General features: G+C 53.0%; 1 protein-coding gene across 1 annotated transcript in view; it reads right to left on the bottom strand.

Annotated features, from left to right (window-relative positions):
• The window catches only part of LOC135005524 (zinc finger protein 260-like), a 59,410-nt gene extending 39,686 nt beyond the window's left edge, over positions 1–19,724 (bottom strand). Inside the window, exon 1 of the mRNA XM_063951941.1 lies at positions 19,436–19,724. Within this exon, the coding sequence (XP_063808011.1) occupies positions 19,436–19,625 (190 nt within the window). The 5' untranslated portion in view covers positions 19,626–19,724. The remainder of the gene's footprint in view (positions 1–19,435) is intronic.
• Between the last annotated feature and the right edge of the window lie 2,699 nt (positions 19,725–22,423).

Below are 22,423 nucleotides of genomic sequence, written 5' to 3'. Positions count from 1 at the left end.
ATCCTACCCCCTGCTACCACTACTGCACCTGTCCTACCCCCTGCTACCACTACTGCACCTATCCTACCCCATACCACTACTGCACCTATCCTACCCCTTACCACTACTGCACCTATCCTACCCCTTACCACTACTGCGCCTATCCTACCCCCTGCTACCACTACTGCCCCTATCCTACCCCCTACTACCACTACTGCACCTATCCTACCCCCTACCACTACTGCACCCATCCTGCTACCACCACTACTGCACCTATCCTACCCCCTACCACTACTGCACCTATCCTACCCCTTACCACTACTGCACCCATCCTACCCCTTACCACTACTGCACCCATCCTACCCCCTTCTACCACTACTGCCCCTATCCTACCCCCTGCTACCACTACTGCACCTATCATACCTCCTACCACTACTGCACCTATCTTACTCCCTGCTACCACTACTGCACCTATCCTACCCCCTGCTACCACTACTGCACCCATCCTGCCCCCTGCTACCATTACTGCACCCATCCTGCCCCCTGCTACCACTACTGCACCTATCCTACCGCCTGCTACCACTACTGCACCTATCCTCCCCCCTGCTACCACTACTGCACCTATCCTACCCCCTGCTACCACTACTGCACCTATCCTACCCCATACCACTACTGCACCTATCCTGCCCCCTGCTACCACTACTGCACCTATCCTGCCCCCTGCTACCACTACTGCACCTATCCTACCCCCTACCACTGCTGCACCTATCCTACCCCCTGCTACCACTACTGCCCCTATCCTACCCCCTACTACCACTACTGCACCTATCCTACCCCCTACCACTACTGCACCCATCCTGCACCTATCTTACCCCCTGCTACCACTACTGCACCCATCCTGCCCCCTGCTACTACCACTACTGCACCTATCCTGCCCCCTACCACTGCTGCACCTATCTTACCCCCTGCTACCATTACTGCACCCATCCTGCCCCCTGCTACCACTACTGCACCTATCCTACCCCCTGCTACCACTACTGCACCTATCCTACCCCATACCACTACTGCACCTATCCTGCCCCCTGCTACCACTACTGCACCTATCCTGCCCCCTGCTACCACTACTGCACCTATCCTACCCCCTACCACTACTGCACCCATCCTGCCCCCTGCTACTACCACTACTGCACCCATCCTGCCCCCTACCACTGCTGCACCTATCTTACCCCCTGCTACCATTACTGCACCCATCCTGCCCCCTGCTAACACTACTGCACCTATCCTACCCCCTGCTACCACTACTGCACCTATCCTACCCCATACCACTACTGCACCTATCCTGCCCCCTGCTACCACTACTGCAGCTATCCTGCCCCCTGCTACCACTACTGCACCTATCCTGCCCCCTACCACTGCTGCACCTATCCTACCCCCTGCTACCACTACTGCACCTATCCTACCCCCTGCTACCACTACTGCACCTATCCTACCCCATACCACTACTGCACCTATCCTGCCCCCTGCTACCACTACTGCACCTATCCTACCCCCTACCACTGCTGCACCTATCCTACCCCCTGCTACCACTACTGCACCTATCCTACCCCATACCACTACTGCAGCTATCCTGCCCCCTGCTACCACTACTGCACCTATCTTACCCCCTACCACTACTGCCCCTATCCTACCCCCTACTACCACTACTGCACCTATCCTACCCCCTACCACTACTGCACCCATCCTGCACCTATCTTACCCCCTGCTACCACTACTGCACCCATCCTGCCCCCTGCTACTACCACTACTGCACCCATCCTGCCCCATACCACTGCTGCACCTATCTTACCCCCTGCTACCATTACTGCACCCATCCTGCCCCCTGCTACCACTACTGCACCCATCCTGCCCCCTGCTACTACCACTACTGCACCCATCCTGCCCCCTGCTACCACTACTGCCCCTATCCTACCCCCTACCACTGCTGCACCTATCCTACCCCCTGCTACCACTACTGCCCCTATCCTACCCCCTACTACCACTACTGCACCTATCCTACCCCCTACCACTACTGCATCCATCCTGCACCTATCTTACCCCCTGCTACCACTACTGCACCCATCCTGCCCCCTGCTACTACCACTACTGCACCCATCCTGCCCCCTGCTACTACCACTACTGCACCCATCCTGCCCCCTACCACTGCTGCACCTATCTTACCCCCTGCTACCATTACTGCACCCATCCTGCCCCCTGCTAAAACTACTGCACCCATCCTGCCCCCTGCTACTACCACTACTGCACCCATCCTGCCCCCTACAACTGCTGCACCTATCTTACCCCATGCTACCATTACTGCACCCATCCTGCCCCCTGCTACCACTACTGCACCTATCCTACCCCCTGCTACCACTACTGCACCTATCCTACCCCATACCACTACTGCACCTATCCTACCCCCTACCACTACTGCACCTATCCTGCCCCCTGCTACCACTACTGCACCTATCCTACCCCCTACCACTGCTGCATCTATCCTACCCCCTGCTACCACTACTGCCCCTATCCTACCCCCTACTACCACTACTGCACCTATCCTACCCCCTACCACTACTGCACCCATCCTGCACCTATCTTACCCCCTGCTACCACTACTGCACCCATCCTGCCCCCTGCTACTACCACTACTGCACCCATCCTGCCCCCTGCTACTACCACTACTGCACCCATCCTGCCCCCTACCACTGCTGCACCTATCTTACCCCCTGCTACCATTACTGCACCCATCCTGCCCCCTGCTACTACCACTACTGCACCCATCCTGCCCCCTGCTACCATTACTGCACCCATCCTGCCCCCTGCTACCACTACTGCACCTATCCTACCCCCTGCTACCACTGCTGCACCTATCCTACCCCATGCTACCACCACTACTGCCCCTATCCTACCCCCTACCACTACTGCACCTATCCTACCCCTTACCACTACTGCACCTATCCTACCCCCTGCTACCACTACTGCCCCTATCCTACCGCCTGCTACCACTACTGCACCTATCCTACCCCCTACCACTACTGCACCTATCCTACCCCTTACCACTACTGCACCTACCCTACCCCCTGCTACCACTACTGCCACTATCCTACCCCCTACTACCACTACTGCACCTATCCTGCCCCCTGCTACCACTACTGCACCTATCCTACCCCCTGCTACCACTACTGCACCTATCCTACCCCCTGCTACCACTACTGCACCTATCCTACCCCCTGCTACCACTACTGCACCTATCCTACCCCCTGCTACCACTACTGCACCTATCCTACCCCCTGCTACCACTACTGCACCTATCCTACCCCCTACCACTACTGCACCTATCCTACCCCTTACCACTACTGCACCTATCCTACCCCCTGCTACCACTACTGCCCCTATCCTACCCCCTACTACCACTACTGCACCTATCCTACCCCCTACCACTACTGCACCTATCTTACCCCTGCTACCACTACTGCACCTATCCTACCCCCTACCACTACTGCACCCATCCTGCCCCCTGCTACTACCACTACTGCACCCATCCTGCCCCCTACCACTGCTGCACCTATCTTACCCCCTGCTACCATTACTGCACCCATCCTGCCCCCTGCTACCACTACTGCACCTATCCTACCCCCTGCTACCATTACTGCACCCATCCTGCCCCCTGCTACCACTACTGCACCTATCCTACCCCCTGCTACCACTACTGCACCTATCTTACCCCCTGCTACCACTACTGCACCTATCCTACCCCTTACCACTACTGCACCTATCCTACCCCCTGCTACCACTACTGCCCCTATCCTACCCCCTACTACCACTACTGCACCTATCCTACCCCCTGCTACCACTACTGCACCTATCCTACCCCCTACCACTACTGCACCTATCCTACCCCTTACCACTACTGCACCTATCCTACCCTCTGCTACCACTACTGCCCCTATCCTACCCCCTACTACCACTACTGCACCTATCCTACCCCCTACCACTACTGCACCTATCTTACCCCTGCTACCACTACTGCACCTATCCTACCCCCTACCACTACTGCACCCATCCTGCACCTATCTTACCCCCTGCTACCACTACTGCACCCATCCTGTCCCCTGCTACTACCACTACTGCACCCATCCTGCCCCCTACCACTGCTGCACCTATCTTACCCCCTGCTACCATTACTGCACCTATCCTGCCCCCTGCTACTACCACTACTGCACCCATCCTGCCCCCTGCTACCATTACTGCACCCATCCTGCCCCCTGCTACCACTACTGCACCTATCCTACCCCCTGCTACCACTACTGCACCTATCTTACCCCCTGCTACCATTACTGCACCTATCCTGCCCCCTACCACTGCTGCACCTATCTTACCCCCTGCTACCATTACTGCACCCATCCTGCCCCCTGCTACCACTACTGCACCTATCCTACCCCCTACTACCACTACTGCACCTGTCCTACCCCCTGCTACCACTACTGCACCTATCCTACCCCATACTACCACTACTGCACCTATCCTACCCCCTACCACTACTGCACCTATCCTACCCCTTACCACTACTGCACCTATCCTACCCCCTGCTACCACTACTGCCCCTATCCTACCCCCTACTACCACTACTGCACCTATCCTACCCCCTACCACTACTGCACCCATCCTGCTACCACCACTACTGCACCTATCCTACCCCCTACCACTACTGCACCTATCCTACCCCTTACCACTACTGCACCCATCCTACCCCCTTCTACCACTACTGCCCCTATCCTACCCCCTGCTACCACTACTGCACCTATCATACCTCCTACCACTACTGCACCTATCTTACCCCTGCTACCACTACTGCACCTATCCTACCCCCTACCACTACTGCACCTATCTTACCCCCTGCTACCACTACTGCACCTATCCTACCGCCTGCTACCACTACTGCACCTATCCTACCCCCTGCCACTACTGCACCTATCTTTCCCCCTGCTACCACTACTGCACCTATCTTACCCCCTGCTACCACTACTGCACCTATCCTACCCCCTACCACTACTGCACCTATCTTACTCCCTGCTACTACTACTGCACCCATCCTGATATCACTACTGCACCTATCCTACCCCCTACCACTACTGCACCTATCTTACTCCCTGCTACCACTACTGCACCTATCCTACCCCCTGCTACCACTACTGCACCTATCCTGCCCCCTGCTACCACTACTGCACCCATCCTGCCCCCTGCTACCATTACTGCACCCATCCTGCCCCCTGCTACCACTACTGCACCTATCCTACCCCCTGCTACCACTACTGCACCTGTCCTACCCCCTGCTACCACTACTGCACCTATCCTACCCCATACCACTACTGCACCTATCCTACCCCTTACCACTACTGCACCTATCCTACCCCTTACCACTACTGCACCTATCCTACCCCCTGCTACCACTACTGCACCTATCCTACCCCCTACTACCACTACTGCACCTATCCTACCCCCTACCACTACTGCACCCATCCTGCTACCACCACTACTGCACCTATCCTACCCCCTACCACTACTGCACCTATCCTACCCCTTACCACAACTGCACCCATCCTACCCCTTACCACTACTGCACCCATCCTACCCCCTTCTACCACTACTGCCCCTATCCTACCCCCTGCTACCACTACTGCACCTATCATACCTCCTACCACTACTGCACCTATCTTACTCCCTGCTACCACTACTGCACCTATCCTACCCCCTGCTACCACTACTGCCCCTATCCTACCCCCTACTACCATTACTGCACCCATCCTGCCCCCTGCTACCACTACTGCACCTATCCTACCGCCTGCTACCACTACTGCACCCATCCTGCCCCCTGCTACCATTACTGCACCCATCCTGCCCCCTGCTACCACTACTGCACCTATCCTACCGCCTGCTACCACTACTGCACCTATCCTACCCCCTACCACTACTGCACCTATCTTACCCCCTGCTACCACTACTGCACCTATCTTACCCCCTGCTACCACTACTGCACCTATCCTACCCCCTACCACTACTGCACCTATCTTACTCCCTGCTACCACTACTGCACCTATCCTACTCCCTGCTACCACTACTGCACCTATCCTGCACCCTGCTACCACTACTGCACCCATCCTGCCCCCTGCTACCATTACTGCACCCATCCTGCCCCCTGCTACCACTACTGCACCTATCCTACCCCCTGCTACCACTACTGCACCTGTCCTACCCCCTGCTACCACTACTGCACCTATCCTACCCCATACTACTACTACTGCACCTATCCTACCCCATACTACCACTACTGCACCTATCCTACCCCCTGCTACCACTACTGCACCTATCTTACCCCATACTACTACTACTGCACCTATCCTACCCCATACTACCACTACTGCACCTATCCTACCCCATACTACCACTACTGCACCTATCCTACCCCATACCACTACTGCACCTATCCTACCCCCTGCTACCACTACTGCCCCTATCCTACCCCCTACTACCACTACTGCACCTATCCTACCCCCTACCACTACTGCACCCATCCTGCTACCACCACTACTGCACCTATCCTACCCCCTACCACTACTGCACCTATCCTACCCCTTACCACTACTGCACCCATCCTACCCCTTACCACTACTGCACCCATCCTGCCCCCTTCTACCACTACTGCCCCTATCCTACCCCCTGCTACCACTACTGCACCTATCATACCTCCTACCACTACTGCACCTATCTTACTCCCTGCTACCACTACTGCACCTATCCTACCCCCTGCTACCACTACTACACCTATCCTACCCCCTGCTACCACTACTGCACCTATCCTACCCCCTACCACTACTGCACCTATCCTACCCCCTGCTACCACTACTGCACCTATCCTACCCCATGCTACCACTACTGCACCTATCCTACCCCCTGCTACCACTACTGCACCTATCCTACCCCCTGCTACCACTACTGCACCTATCTTACCCCCTGCTACCACTACTGCACCTATCCTACCCCCTGCTACCACTACTGCACCTGTCCTTCCCCTGCTACCACTACTGCACCCATCCTGCCCCCTGCTACCACTACTACACCTATCCTACCCCCTGCTACCACTACTGCACCTATCCTACCCCCTGCTACCACTACTGCACCCATCCTGCCCCCTGCTACCACTACTGCACCTATCCTACCCCCTGCTAACACTACTGCACCTGTCCTACCCCCTGCTACCACTACTGCACCTATCCTACCCCATACTACTACTACTGCACCTATCCTACCCCATACTACCACTACTGCACCTATCCTACCCCTTACCACTACTGCACCTATCCTACCCCCTGCTACCACTACTGCACCTATCCTACCCCCTGCTACCACTACTGCCCCTATCCTACCCCCTACTACCACTACTGCACCTATCCTACCCCCTACCACTACTGCACCCATCCTGCTACCACCACTACTGCACCTATCCTACCCCCTACCACTACTGCACCTATCCTACCCCTTACCACTACTGCACCCATCCTACCCCTTACCACTACTGCACCCATCCTACCCCCTTCTACCACTACTGCCCCTATCCTACCCCCTGCTACCACTACTGCACCCATCCTGCACCTATCTTACCCCTGCTACCACTACTGCACCTATCCTACCCCCTACCACTACTGCACCTATCTTACCCCCTGCTACCACTACTGCACCTATCCTACCCCCTGCTACCACTACTGTACCTATCCTACCCCCTGCTACCACTACTGTACCTATCCTACCCCCTGCTACCAATACTGCACCTATCCTACCCCCTGGTACCACTACTGCACCTATCTTACCCCCTGCTACCACTACTGCACCTATCCTACCCCCTGCTACCACTACTGCACCTATCTTACCCCCTGCTACCACTACTGCACCTATCTTACCCCCTGCTACCACTACTGCACCTATCCTACCCCCTGCTACCACTACTGCACCTATCCTACCCCCTGCTACCACTACTGCACCTATCCTACCCCCTGCTACCACTACTGCACCTATCCTACCCCCTGCTACCACTACTGCACCTATCTTACCCCCTGCTACCACTACTGCACCTATCCTACCCCCTGCTACCACTACTGCACCCATCCTACCCCCTTCTACCACTACTGCCCCTATCCTACCCCCTGCTACCACTACTGCACCTATCATACCTCCTACCACTACTGCACCTATCTTACCCCTGCTACCACTACTGCACCTATCCTACCCCCTACCACTACTGCACCTATCTTACCCCCTGCTACCACTACTGCACCTATCCTACCGCCTGCTACCACTACTGCACCTATCCTACCCCCTACCACTACTGCACCTATCCTACCCCCTACCACTACTGCACCTATCTTACCCCCTGCTACCACTACTGCACCTATCCTACCCCCTGCTACCACTACTGCACCTATCATACCTCCTACCACTACTGCACCTATCTTACCCCTGCTACCACTACTGCACCTATCCTACCCCCTACCACTACTGCACCTATCTTACCCCCTGCTACCACTACTGCACCTATCCTACCCCCTGCTACCACTACTGCACCTATCCTACCCCCTACCACTGCTGCACCTATCTTACCCCCTGCTACCATTACTGCACCTATCCTGCCCCCTGCTACTACCACTACTGCACCCATCCTGCCCCCTGCTACCATTACTGCACCCATCCTGCCCCCTGCTACCACTACTGCACCTATCCTACCCCCTGCTACCACTACTGCATCTGTTCTACCCCCTGCTACCACTACTGCACCTATCCTACCCCATACTACCACTACTGCACCCATCCTGTCCCCTGCTACTACCACTACTGCACCCATCCTGCCCCCTACCACTGCCTCACCTATCCTACCCCCTGCTACCACTACTGCACCTATCCTACCCCCTGCTACCACTACTGCACCTATCCTACCCCCTACCACTGCTGCACCTATCTTACCCCCTGCTACCATTACTGCACCCATCCTGCCCCCTACCACTGCTGCACCTATCTTACCCCCTGCTACCATTACTGCCCCTATCCTACCCCCTGCTACTACCACTACTGCACCCATCCTGCCCCCTACCACTGCTGCACCTATCTTACCCCCTGCTACCACTACTGCACCTATCCTACCCCCTACCACTACTGCACCCATCCTGCCCCCTACCACTGCTGCACCTATCTTACCCCCTGCTACCACTACTGCACCTATCCTACCCCCTGCTACCACTACTGCACCTATCCTACCCCCTACCATTACTGCACCCATCCTGCCCCCTGCTACCACTACTGCACCTATCCTACCCCCTACTACCACTACTGCACCTATCCTACCCCCTACCACTACTGCACCTATCCTACCCCCTGCTACCACTACTGCACCTATCCTACCCCCTACCACCACTGCACCCATCCTGCTACCACCACTACTGCACCTATCCTACCCCCTGCTACTACCACTACTGCACCCATCCTGCCCCCTGCTACTACTACTACTGCACCCATCCTGCTACCACCACTACTGCACCTATCTTACCCCCTGCTACCACTACTGCACCCATCCTGCACCTATCCTACCCCCTGCTACCACTACTGTACCTATCCTACCCCCTGCTACCAATACTGCACCTATCCTACCCCCTGGTACCACTACTGCACCTATCCTACCCCATACTACCACTACTGCACCTATCCTACCCCCTGCCACTACTGCACCTATCCTACCCCCTACCACTGCTGCACCTATCCTACCCCCTGGTACCACTACTGCACCTATCTTACCCCCTACCACTACTGCACCTATCCTGCCCCCTGCTACCACTACTGTACCTATCCTACCCCCTGGTACCACTACTGCACCTATCTTACCCCCTGCTACCACTACTGCACCTATCCTACCCCCTGCTACCACTACTGCACCTATCTTACCCCCTGCTACCACTACTGCACCTATCCTACCCCCTGCTACCACTACTGCACCTATCCTACCCCCTGCTACCACTACTGCACCTATCCTACCCCCTGCTACCACTACTGCACCTATCCTACCCCCTGCTACCACTACTGCACCTATCCTACCCCCTGCTACCACTACTGCACCTATCCTACCCCCTGCTACCACTACTGCACCTATCCTACCCCCTGCTACCACTACTGCACCTATCCTACCCCCTGCTACCACTACTGCACCTATCCTACCCCCTGCTACCACTACTGCACCCATCCTGCACCTATCTTACCACCTGCTACCACTACTGCACCCATCCTGCACCTATCTTACCCCCTGCTACCACTAGTGCACCTATCCTACCCCCTGCTACCACTACTGCACCTGTCCTTCCCCTGCTACCACTACTGCACCTATCCTACCCCCTGCTACCACTACTGCACCTATCCTACCCCCTGCTACCACTACTGCACCTATCTTACCCCCTGCTACCACTACTGTACCTATCCTGCCCCCTGCTACCACTACTGTACCTATCCTACCCCCTGCTACCACTACTGTACCTATCCTACCCCCTGCTACCAATACTGCACCTATCCTACCCCCTGGTACCACTACTGCACCTATCCTACCCCCTGGTACCACTACTGCACCTATCTTACCCCCTGCTACCACTACTGCACCTATCCTACCCCCTGCTACCACTACTGCACCTATCTTACCCCCTGCTACCACTACTGCACCTATCCTACCCCCTGCTACCACTACTGCACCTATCCTACCCCCTGCTACCAATACTGCACCTATCCTACCCCCTGCTACCACTACTGCACCTATCCTACCCCCTGCTACCACTACTGCACCTATCTTACCCCCTGCTACCACTACTGCACCTATCCTACCCCCTGCTACCACTACTGCACCTGTCCTTCCCCCTGCTACCACTACTGCACCTATCCTGCCCCCTACCACTACTGCACCTATCCTACCCCCTGCTACCACTACTGCACCTATCCTACCCCCTGCTACCACTACTGCACCTATCCTACCCCCTGCTACCACTACTGCACCTATCCTGCCCCCTACCACTACTGCACCTATCCTACCCCCTGCTACCACTACTGCACCTATCTTACCCCCTACTACCACTACTGCACCTATCTTACCCCCTGCTACCACTACTGCACCCATCCTGCCCCCTGCTACTACCACTACTGCACCCATCCTGCTACCACCACTACTGCACCTATCTTACCCCCTGGTACCACTACTGTACCTATCCTGCCCCCTGCTACCACTACTGTACCTATCCTGCCCCCTGCTACCACTACTGTACCTATCCTACCCCCTGCTACCAATACTGCACCTATCCTACCCCCTGGTACCACTACTGCACCTATCCTACCCCCTGGTACCACTACTGCACCTATCCTACCCCCTGCTACCACTACTGCACCTATCCTACCCCCTGCTACCACTACTGCACCTATCCTACCCCCTGCTACCACTACTGCACCTATCCTACCCCCTGCTACCACTACTGCACCTATCCTACCCCCTGCTACCACTACTGCACCTATCCTACCCCATGCTACCACTACTGCACCTATCCTACCCCCTGCTACCACTACTGCACCTATCCTACCCCCTGCTACCACTACTGCACCTATCCTACCCCCTGCTACCACTACTGCACCTATCCTACCCCCTGCTACCACTACTGCACCTGTCCTTCCCCTGCTACCACTACTGCACCTATCCTACCCCCTGCTACCACTACTGCACCTATCCTGCCCCCTACCACTACTGCACCTATCCTACCCCCTGCTACCACTACTGCACCTATCTTACCCCCTACTACCACTACTGCACCTATCTTACCCCCTGCTACCACTACTGCACCTATCTTACCCCCTGCTACCACTACTGCACCTATCCTACCCCCTGCTACCACTACTGCACCTGTCCTTCCCCTGCTACCACTACTGCACCTATCCTGCCCCCTACCACTACTGCACCTATCCTACCCCCTGCTACCACTACTGCACCTATCTTACCCCCTACTACCAATACTGCACCTATCCTACCCCCTGGTACCACTACTGCACCTATCCTACCCCCTGGTACCACTACTGCACCTATCTTACCCCCTGCTACCACTACTGCACCTATCCTACCCCCTGCTACCACTACTGCACCTATCTTACCCCCTGCTACCACTACTGCACCTATCCTACCCCCTGCTACCACTACTGCACCTATCCTACCCCCTGCTACCACTACTGCACCTATCCTACCCCCTGCTACCACTACTGCACCTATCTTACCCCCTGCTACCACTACTGCACCTATCTTACCCCCTGCTACCACTACTGCACCTATCCTACCCCCTGGTACCACTACTGCACCTGTCCTTCCCCTGCTACCACTACTGCACCTATCCTACCCCCTGCTACCACTACTGCACCCATCCTGCCCCCTACCACTACTGCACCTATCCTACCCCCTGCTACCACTACTGCACCTATCTTACCCCCTGCTACCACTACTGCACCTATCTTACCCCCTGCTACCACTACTGCACCTATCCTACCCCCTACCACTACTGCACCTATCTTACCCCCTGCTACCACTACTGCACCTATCCTACCCCCTGCTACCACTACTGCCCCTATCCTACCCCCTACTACCACTACTGCACCTATCCTACCCCCTGCTACCACTACTGCACCTATCCTACCCCCTGCTACCACTACTGCACCTATCTTACCCCCTGCTACCACTACTGCACCTATCCTACCCCCTGGTACCACTACTGCACCTATCTTACCCCCTACTACCACTACTGCACCTATCTTACCCCCTGCTACCACTACTGCACCTATCCTACCCCCTGCTACCACTACTGCACCTATCTTACCCCCTACTACCACTACTGCACCTATCTTACCCCCTGCTACCACTACTGCACCTATCCTACCCCCTGCTACCACTACTGCACCTATCCTGCCCCCTGCTACCACTACTGCACCTATCCTACCCCCTGCCACTACTGCACCTATCCTGCCCCCTGCTACCACTACTGCACCTATCCTGCCCCCTGCTACCACTACTGCACCTATCCTACCCCCTGGTACCACTACTGCACCTGTCCTTCCCCTGCTACCACTACTGCACCCATGCTGCTACCACCACTACTGCACCTATCTTACCCCCTGCTACCACTACTGCACCTATCCTACCCCCTGCTACCATTTCACCTATCCTACCTCCTACCACTACTGCACCTATCCTACCCCCTACCACTACTGCACCTATTCTACCCCCTGCTACTACTACTGCACCTATCCTACCCCCTGCTACCACTACTGCACCTATCCTACCCCCTGCTACCACTACTGCACCTATCTTACCCCCTGCTACCAATACTGCACCTATCCTACCCCCTACCACTACTGCACCTATTCTACCCCCTGCTACTACTACTGCACCTATCCTACCCCCTGCTACCACTACTGCACCTATCCTACCCCCTGCTACCACTACTGCACCTATCTTACCCCCTGCTACCACTACTGCACCTATCCTGCCCCCTGCTACCACTACTGCACCTATCCTGCCCCCTGCTACCACTACTGCACCTTTCCTACCCCCTACCACTACTGCACCTATCCTACCCCCTACCACTACTGCACCTATCCTGCCCCCTGCTACCACTACTGCACCTATCCTACCCCCTGCTACCACTACTGCACCCATCCTACCCCCTTCTACCACTACTGCACCTATCCTACCCCCTGCTACCACTACTGCACCTATCCTACCCCATACTACCACTACTGCACCTATCCTACCCCCTGCTACCATTACTGCACCTATCTTACCCCCTACTACCACTACTGCACCTATCTTACCCCCTACCACTACTGCACCTATCTTACCCCTGCTACCACTACTGCACCTATCCTACCCCCTGCTACCACTTCACCTACCCTACCTCCTTCCACTACTGCACCTATCCTACCACCTTCCACCTCTACTGCACCCATTCTACCCCACATACCCACACAGTGCCCATTATAAACACCCCCATACCCACATAGTGCTCTGTATTCACACCCCCATAGTGACCATCATCTGCACACCCCTATACCACACAGTGCCTATTATACACCCCCACAGCTCTCAGAACACTCTATACCCACACAGTACTCATTATACACACTTACAATGCTCATAGCACCCTCTATACCCACACACCTGCACAGTGGCCATCATACGCACAACCCATACCCACACAGTGCTCATTATACACCCTAGTATATGGGTACTCAATACCCACAGTGCCCAGGATACATCCCACCATACACAGTGCCCAGCATACTCACCAACCCCATACTCAGTGCCCAGCATACTCACCAACCCCATACTCAAACAGTGCCCAGCATACTCACCAACCCCATACTCAGACTGTGCCCAGCATACTCACCAACCCCATACTCAGACAGTGCCCAGCATACTCACCAACCCCATACTCAGACAGTGCCCAGCATACTCACCAACCCCATACTCAGACTGTGCCCAGCATACTCACCAACCCCATACTCAGTGCCCAGCATACTCACCAACCCCATACTCAAACAGTGCCCAGCATACTCACCAACCCCATACTCAGACTGTGCCCAGCATACTCACCAACCCCATACTCAGACAGTGCCCAGCATACTCACCAACCCCATACTCAGACAGTGCCCAGCATACTCACCAACCCCATACTCAGACTGTGCCCAGCATACTCACCAACCCCATACTCAGACAGTGCCCAGCATACTCACCAACCCCATACTCAGTGCCCAGCATACTCACCAACCCCATACTCAGACAGTGCCCAGCATACTCACCAACCCCATACTCAGACAGTGCCCAGCATACTCACCAACCCCATGCTCAGACTGTGCCCAGCATACTCACCAACCCCATACTCAGACTGTGCCCAGCATACTCACCAACCCCATACTCATACAGTGCCCAGCATACTCACCAACCCCATACTCAGTGCCCAGCATACTCACCAACCCCATACTCAAACAGTGCCCAGCATACTCACCAACCCCATACTCAGACTGTGCCCAGCATACTCACCAACCCCATACTCAGACTGTGCCCAGCATACTCACCAACCCCATACTCAGACTGTACCCAGCATACTCACCAACCCCATACTCAGACTGTGCCCAGCATACTCACCAACCCCATACTCAGACTGTGCCCAGCATACTCACCAACCCCATACTCATACAGTGCCCAGCATACTCACCAACCCCATACTCAGTGCCCAGCATACTCACCAACCCCATACTCAGACAGTGCCCAGCATACTCACCAACCCCATACTCATACAGTGCCCAGCATACTCACCAACCCCATACTCAGACTGTGCCCAGCATACTCACCAACCCCATACTCAAACAGTGCCCAGCATACTCACCAACCCCATACTCATACAGTGCCCAGCATACTCACCAACCCCATACTCAGACTGTGCCCAGCATACTCACCAACCCCATACTCAGACTGTGCCCAGCATACTCACCAACCCCATACTCAAACAGTGCTCAGCATACTCACCAACCCCATACTCAGACAGTGCCCAGCATACTCACCAACCCCATACTCAGACTGTGCCCAGCATACTCACCAACCCCATACTCACACAGTGCCCAGCATACTCACCAACCCCATACTCATACAGTGCCCAGCATACTCACCAACCCCATACTCGGACTGTGCCCAGCATACTCACCAACCCCATACTCAGACAGTGCCCAGCATACTCACCAACCCCATACTCAGACAGTGCCCAGCATACTCACCAACCCCATACTCAGACTGTGCCCAGCATACTCACCAACCCCATACTCAGACTGTGCCCAGCATACTCACCAACCCCATACTCAGACTGTACCCAGCATACTCACCAACCCCATACTCAGACTGTGCCCAGCATACTCACCAACCCCATACTCAGACTGTGCCCAGCATACTCACCAACCCCATACTCAGACTGTGCCCAGCATACTCACCAACCCCATACTCAAACAGTGCCCAGCATACTCACCAACCCCATACTCAGACAGTGCCCAGCATACTCACCAACCCCATACTCAGACTGTGCCCAGCATACTCACCAACCCCATACTCAGACAGTGCCCAGCATACGCACACACCTCGTGTTATAGCGGTAGGGCTTCAAGAAGGACACGGAGAAGCTGATCTTAAAAGTTGACGGGGAGCAGGAAGCACCGAATCCTGGGTACTGATGCCTCCCTACCCCTAACACTGCCTACAGCACTACCTGCACCTAACCCCCTACTTGCCTCCCAATACTGCCATAACTGCTATCAACCATGTTGGGTGGTCTAATGCTATGTGGAGAGGCATAAGGGGAGCTCAAAAGCATACACTGCTATCGGACCCAGAAACTGTGACGTAAGACCCCAATTTTTTAAAGTGAGGGGTCCCCGGGACCCACAATTTTTCCTGCTCGGCGCGATCACTGTATGCAGCTCCAGGGCAGGAACATTTACCCAAATGGCGCCCTGGGGCTGGGGGAGGGGCTGCAGGTTAGGCCTTATCCCCCTGCTGACATCCCCACCGGGCACTGTGGACTGTTAAAAACTGGATTTTTATAGGAGAAAAACCCCCACCTGTGCCCTGTGTCCCGGTGATTAGTGGAGCGCCCGCCCCTAAAAGTGTCCACACCAGCGCGCGCAGCCCCCCTCCCACGGCCGCGCCGGATAGCGATTACAGCGGGCCGAAGAGACCCCTTACCTCCCCTTCTACCAGCGGCCACGCGATCCCGGAGGGCAGCGGTGAGTGTGTGTGACTAGAGAAGAACACCGGAGTCTCTGCTGTAGTTACCCGGCAACCAGGGCATGGGAGTATACAGCGCCGCTGGTGGAGTGATGGAGCTGCAGCAGGGGATGTCTGACTGACATTCAACACTGCTGCATCCCCTGAGGTCTTCAAAGTTCTTCTTTCTTCAAATAAACGCTTATAATCCGGACTGCTGGAGCAGCCCTACCTGTTAGCTGCCTGCACTGCAGGCACCAACTTACAAACTGAGCTCCTGTGCACGGAGGCGGGGGGGATATAGGAGGCGGCGCTGAGCATCTTGGGAAGAATGTCAAAGCTTTGAGCCTGTTGGTGCCTCGGATCAAGATCCTACTCTACACCCCAATGTTATTCCTTGTGGAGCCCAGTGTACCCCGCAGCAGAAAATAGAGGTATTATTTGTATCTTTGCTCTTGTGTGTCCTGTGTGATCTGTAGGACTTGGAGAAGCAACCAGGGTGCCAGTTTGGCACATACATAGACCTAGGACCGTCACATTTGGTGGCAATCAGTGGGTATTGCACAACTACACCTTCCCATTTACTGATATGGAAGATGGACACCTATTAACCAGCTGGCAGGAGGATCTATGAGGACTGTGTCCAAGAGGAGATAACCATGGATGGGGTATTATTGTCCTACTTCCTGACCACCAGTCGAGGGTGGCATCATGCCCCAGGCTGACCAGCATATTCAGCTGACAAGACAATTATGAATTATTGTTCCCACTTAGCAATTTGGAGAGTGAGGAGCTGAAATCTGAGAGCTGGTCTGTACCTTGTGGATTAGAAAGGACACGTGTATCAGAGGCTGATAACCCAAGCTGCTTCCCTATTGTCAGGCCGGGATTTAGCAAGTATGCAATAAAGTGACTGTGCATTTGAAATCTGGTGAGTGCTCCTTCACTCTTCTCTACATTTGGTCACCACTGTTTGGGGCTCCTTGGATGACACCCTGGTGGAAGCTTTTCATGGAGGATGTGAGCGCGGCTTTAAAACAGATATAAATAAATAAAGTTCAACGACACGGGACGTGCACATGCGTGTAGATGGTGACACTAAAACTACTGGATGATCATTGTGGATGTCTGAGGTATTGATACAATGCAAATTTGTTGAGATATTGTTTCTTTTTTAGATGGAACCATGGGTCGTGCACATGATGCAACTGGCAAAGGGGAGCCATTGGTTTTGGCCGAGACCATGGCCATAGCCTGGAGGAGGTGGCGGCATTTGTTTGTTGGTGATCCCTCGTAGACAGTGAGTAGTATCCATCTACAGTGGAAGAAGCATGGACACCAAGAATCTCAGCGGCAGAACAGTGGGCGAAATCGGGATAACAGGAATTTAAGGCGCCCAGCAACCACCAATCGTTCCAAACGCATCAGGAACTGCACCAACAAAACAATGCCGGACCCAGCCAAACAGTACCACAGTCCCAGATCTGGTGAATAGGAGTGCCACGTGAGATGTGGTGGCACGTCAGACTGGTGCTCTAAAAAACAATTCAAGCCTTTCAGCCACTGTTCCACCGCTGAGAGCATACCTAAAGTTTAACACTAATGTGATTGCTGTTTTTATGGTTATTATTTTGAGCAATAGAGTAGGACCTGCAGTATAGTGAGGTCCCTTGTCGGGGGCTGCAGGCTTAAATGCACTGAGCAATACATGAACTAAAACTCCACTGTTTATTATTGTTAGTTAATAGAGTGAGTGCAAGACACATTTATGTATGTAGTAAGGCTACTGGGAGACCTTAGATTGAGCAATATTGGATCTGACCATTACATTCCCTAAAGTCATAACCTCAGAACTGCACAGAGCAGGAACTATTATTCACAAGTAATTAGGAATGTGTTCATCATGAACAAGTCCACAATTACCGTCTGAAGGTTACACAATTATTTCAAGTCTACACAATTGATATTTGAGGATAAAGCCTTTAACAGAAAACACCCCTGAAGAAGTCACTATTGATGAAACGCATTGGGTGACACGCAATTTGGATTTAGAGTGAATTGGAGTGGTTAAGAACAAGCCCGCCCATGCAAGGGTGACAACAAGTGCAAAACGCTTGTCTTATGATTATACAGATATGTACTTGTGATAAGCTTTTAATCTGTTTTACTTGAAGTTCTAGATTCAAATTTCATTTCATTTCTGAATCTTATACGAATTGTATTTGGTGAGCTCAGGTCTACTGCATAGTAGGAAATATTTCATACCTGCATCATCTAACATAAATTAGGCACTCCACAAAAAACAATACTAATTATATTATATACATACATATATACACATTTATATATAATCACTAATAATAAACTTCTGCTTGTTACTTTTAATAACATTATAGTGTTGTGTGTAATAACTCTCTACATGTGATATTTGTCATGGATAGCCTTGTGTTAGAAACACCCAACTGAGAACAGGGCTGATGGCGGAGGAGGGTGTAGGATAAGAGATTGCTGTAGTGAGTGAGCAATGAGAATATGTGACTTCTGTATTAAGTGTTTATTACTCACCTGTGCTGATATCTGTAGGGATCTCCTCCTCCTTACACTGCTGATCACCCCTCACATACGTCTCTTCTTCTCCCACTACATCTTCTGCCTTCATATCAGTCATATACGTCTCTTCTTCTCCATCTATATCTTCTGCCTTTATATCAGTCACATACGTCTCTTCTTCTCCCTCTATATCTTCTGCCTTCATATCAGTCACATACGTCTCTTCTTCTCCCTCTATATCTTCTGCCTTTATATCAGTCACATACGTCTCTTCTTCTCCCTCTATATCTTCTGCCTTTATATCAGTCACATACGTCTCTTCTTCTCCCTCTGTATCTTCTGCCTTTATATCAGTCACATACGTCTCTTCTTCTCCCTCTATATCTTCTGCCTTCATATCAGTCACATACGTCTCTTCTTCTCCCTCTATATCTTCTGACTTTATATCAGACAGACGTTCTTCCTAAATAACCCAAAAAATAATACAATGGCATTTGCATAGTGTTAGATTAAACAGAGGTAAAACAGTATAATATCAGTGTATAAGACACACAGCTCCTCTACAGATCATATAGTGACAGTCACTTTGGTATATTGGGGATACCCTAAATCCCACCTACCTGATCCTCCTGTGGGATCCTGTGATTCTCCTCTGTACAGTCCTGGGAATACAGAGGACGGGGACATCTCTCTGGGGTATCTCTGTTACTGGGCCAATCTGTAGGAGACACACAGTGACTGAGTACAGTGTATATATGTGATTATCAGGTGATGTGTGTATATAGGGGCCCCCATCCCTGCTCTGCCCTGTACAATACATGACAGTCTCCTCTTACCCAGTGATGTGAGGGGCCGGTGATTCTCCATCATCACGTCCTTGTACAGACCGCTGTGTTCCTCTATATACTCCCCCTTCTGCATGGAGACATAGACAGTGACATCTTGACACCTTATAGGAACCTGACACAAACAGTGATACAGTCATCACCCAGACACATGGTGTTACTGTATAATGTCCCGTTCCCGGCAGTCTACTCTCCAGTCATCACTCAGACACTTTCCCCGGTGTTACTGTATAATGACCCATTCACGGCAGTCAACTCTCCAGTCATCACCCAAACACATCCCCCGGTGTTACTGTATAATGCCCCATTCCCAGCAGTCACCTCTCCAGTCATCACCCAGACACATCCCCCGGTGTTACTGTATAATGTCCCATTCCCAGCAGTCACCACCCAGACACGTCCCTCGTGTTACTGTATAATGTCCCATTCCCAGCAGTCAACTCTCCAGTCATCACCCAGACACATCCCCCGGTGTTACTGTATAATGTCCCATTCCCAGCAGTCACCTCTCCAGTAATCACCCAGACACATCCCCTGGTGTTACTGTATAATGCCCCATTCCCAATTCCCAGCAGTCACCTCTCCAGTCATCACCCAGACAAGTCCCCCGCTGTTACTGTATAATGCCCCATTCCCAGCAGTCTCCGAACAGTTAAAAAAAACAGCTGAACAAACATTGAGCACCATCAAGGAACGGTAACTTACTTAAACAACTTATTCCTACACCACTTAACCCAATATTATCTCACAAACGACCACAGCATGTTCATCAAACTACTATTTCTTATTTCAATTCATGGAATTCTCACTAAATTTAACACCTTCTCCACTCACCCTAAAACTCACCCCTCTGTTCACATTACAGCTTCTATTCTCCACTCTCCTCTTCTAACCACTCATGAGCTTTATACTTACTTCTCTGCAAGTACTTTGACAACCACAATTGGCCACCAGAATAAACACTCACAGACATCCACCAATATTTATCTCACTCTTCTGCTTTTATTAGCTGGTGCCATATCACCAAATACAGGCCCCAACCACCTGTCCCTCTCACACTCATCTATCTCAAAACAACATAGAAATCTATCTAACCTCATAAATATCACGTGTCTCCCATCCCCCTCCAAGTCACTAAAATGTGGCTTATGGAATGCACGCTCTGTTTCTAACAAATTACCATCCATCCATAACCTCTTCATATATCACAACTTTTATCTGCTGGCTATAACAGAAACCTGGCTCACACAATCAGACACGGCCTCCCCTGCAGCACTGTCACACGGTGGTTTCCACTTCACCCCCCCCCCCCCCCAGGCCTGGTAATAGTAAAGGTGGTGGGGTTGGAATATTACTGTCCCAATCTTTCACATACACTGTTCTACCTCAGGTTCCATCACTCGCATTCACATAATTTGAAGTTCACTCTATCAGGATTCCCCCTACCCCCCCCCCCCCCCCCTCTCTCTGCATGTTGCAGCTATCTATCGCCCTCCTGGGCAACCCAAACAACAATTTCTAGAAGAATTTTCTGCCTGGCTCCCATACATCTTATCCTCTGACATCTCCACCATCATTATGGGCAATTTCAATATAGCTCTTGACTGTCCACAATCTGTTCATGCCTCCAAACTCCTCTCTCTAACCTCCTCTCTTGGCCTCACCCAATGGTCTGACACCTCTACTCACCAGGAGGGCCACTGCCTTGATCTTGTGTTCACCAGGCTCTGCTCAGTTTCTGAATTCATTAACACTCCTTTCCCTTTCTCTGATCACATCCTGATCACCTTCACAATCTCTTCTATTACTCTAAATTCTATGGCACAAAAACCTAGCAAGCCTCCTCTAACCCGCAGAAATACTAACAATATACATTTTCAACAACTTTCCACTTCTCTGCAACAACTGCTCTCACCAATCCCTACATTTACCACACCTGACACTGCTGTATCACACCTGCACAGGACCCTAGAGAGGCTCCAGCTACCCATCACACTCTTGATGAAGTGGCTACATAGGCTTAGATGCCAACCATGGAACGCTAAATCAACAAGACACCTACAAAAACTGTCACGTAAAGTAGAATGTCAGTGGCGTAAATCTCAGAATCCTCAGATATAAGACCACCTACCACTCCTATCATCAGGCCCTGGACACT

The sequence above is a fragment of the Pseudophryne corroboree genome, unplaced genomic scaffold (genome assembly GCF_028390025.1).
Source record: "Pseudophryne corroboree isolate aPseCor3 unplaced genomic scaffold, aPseCor3.hap2 scaffold_2037, whole genome shotgun sequence".
In the NCBI taxonomy this organism is placed as follows: Eukaryota; Metazoa; Chordata; class Amphibia; order Anura; family Myobatrachidae; genus Pseudophryne; species Pseudophryne corroboree.
The sequence above is the reverse complement of the archived record's forward strand: the minus strand, read 5'-3'. Positions and strand labels throughout refer to the sequence as shown.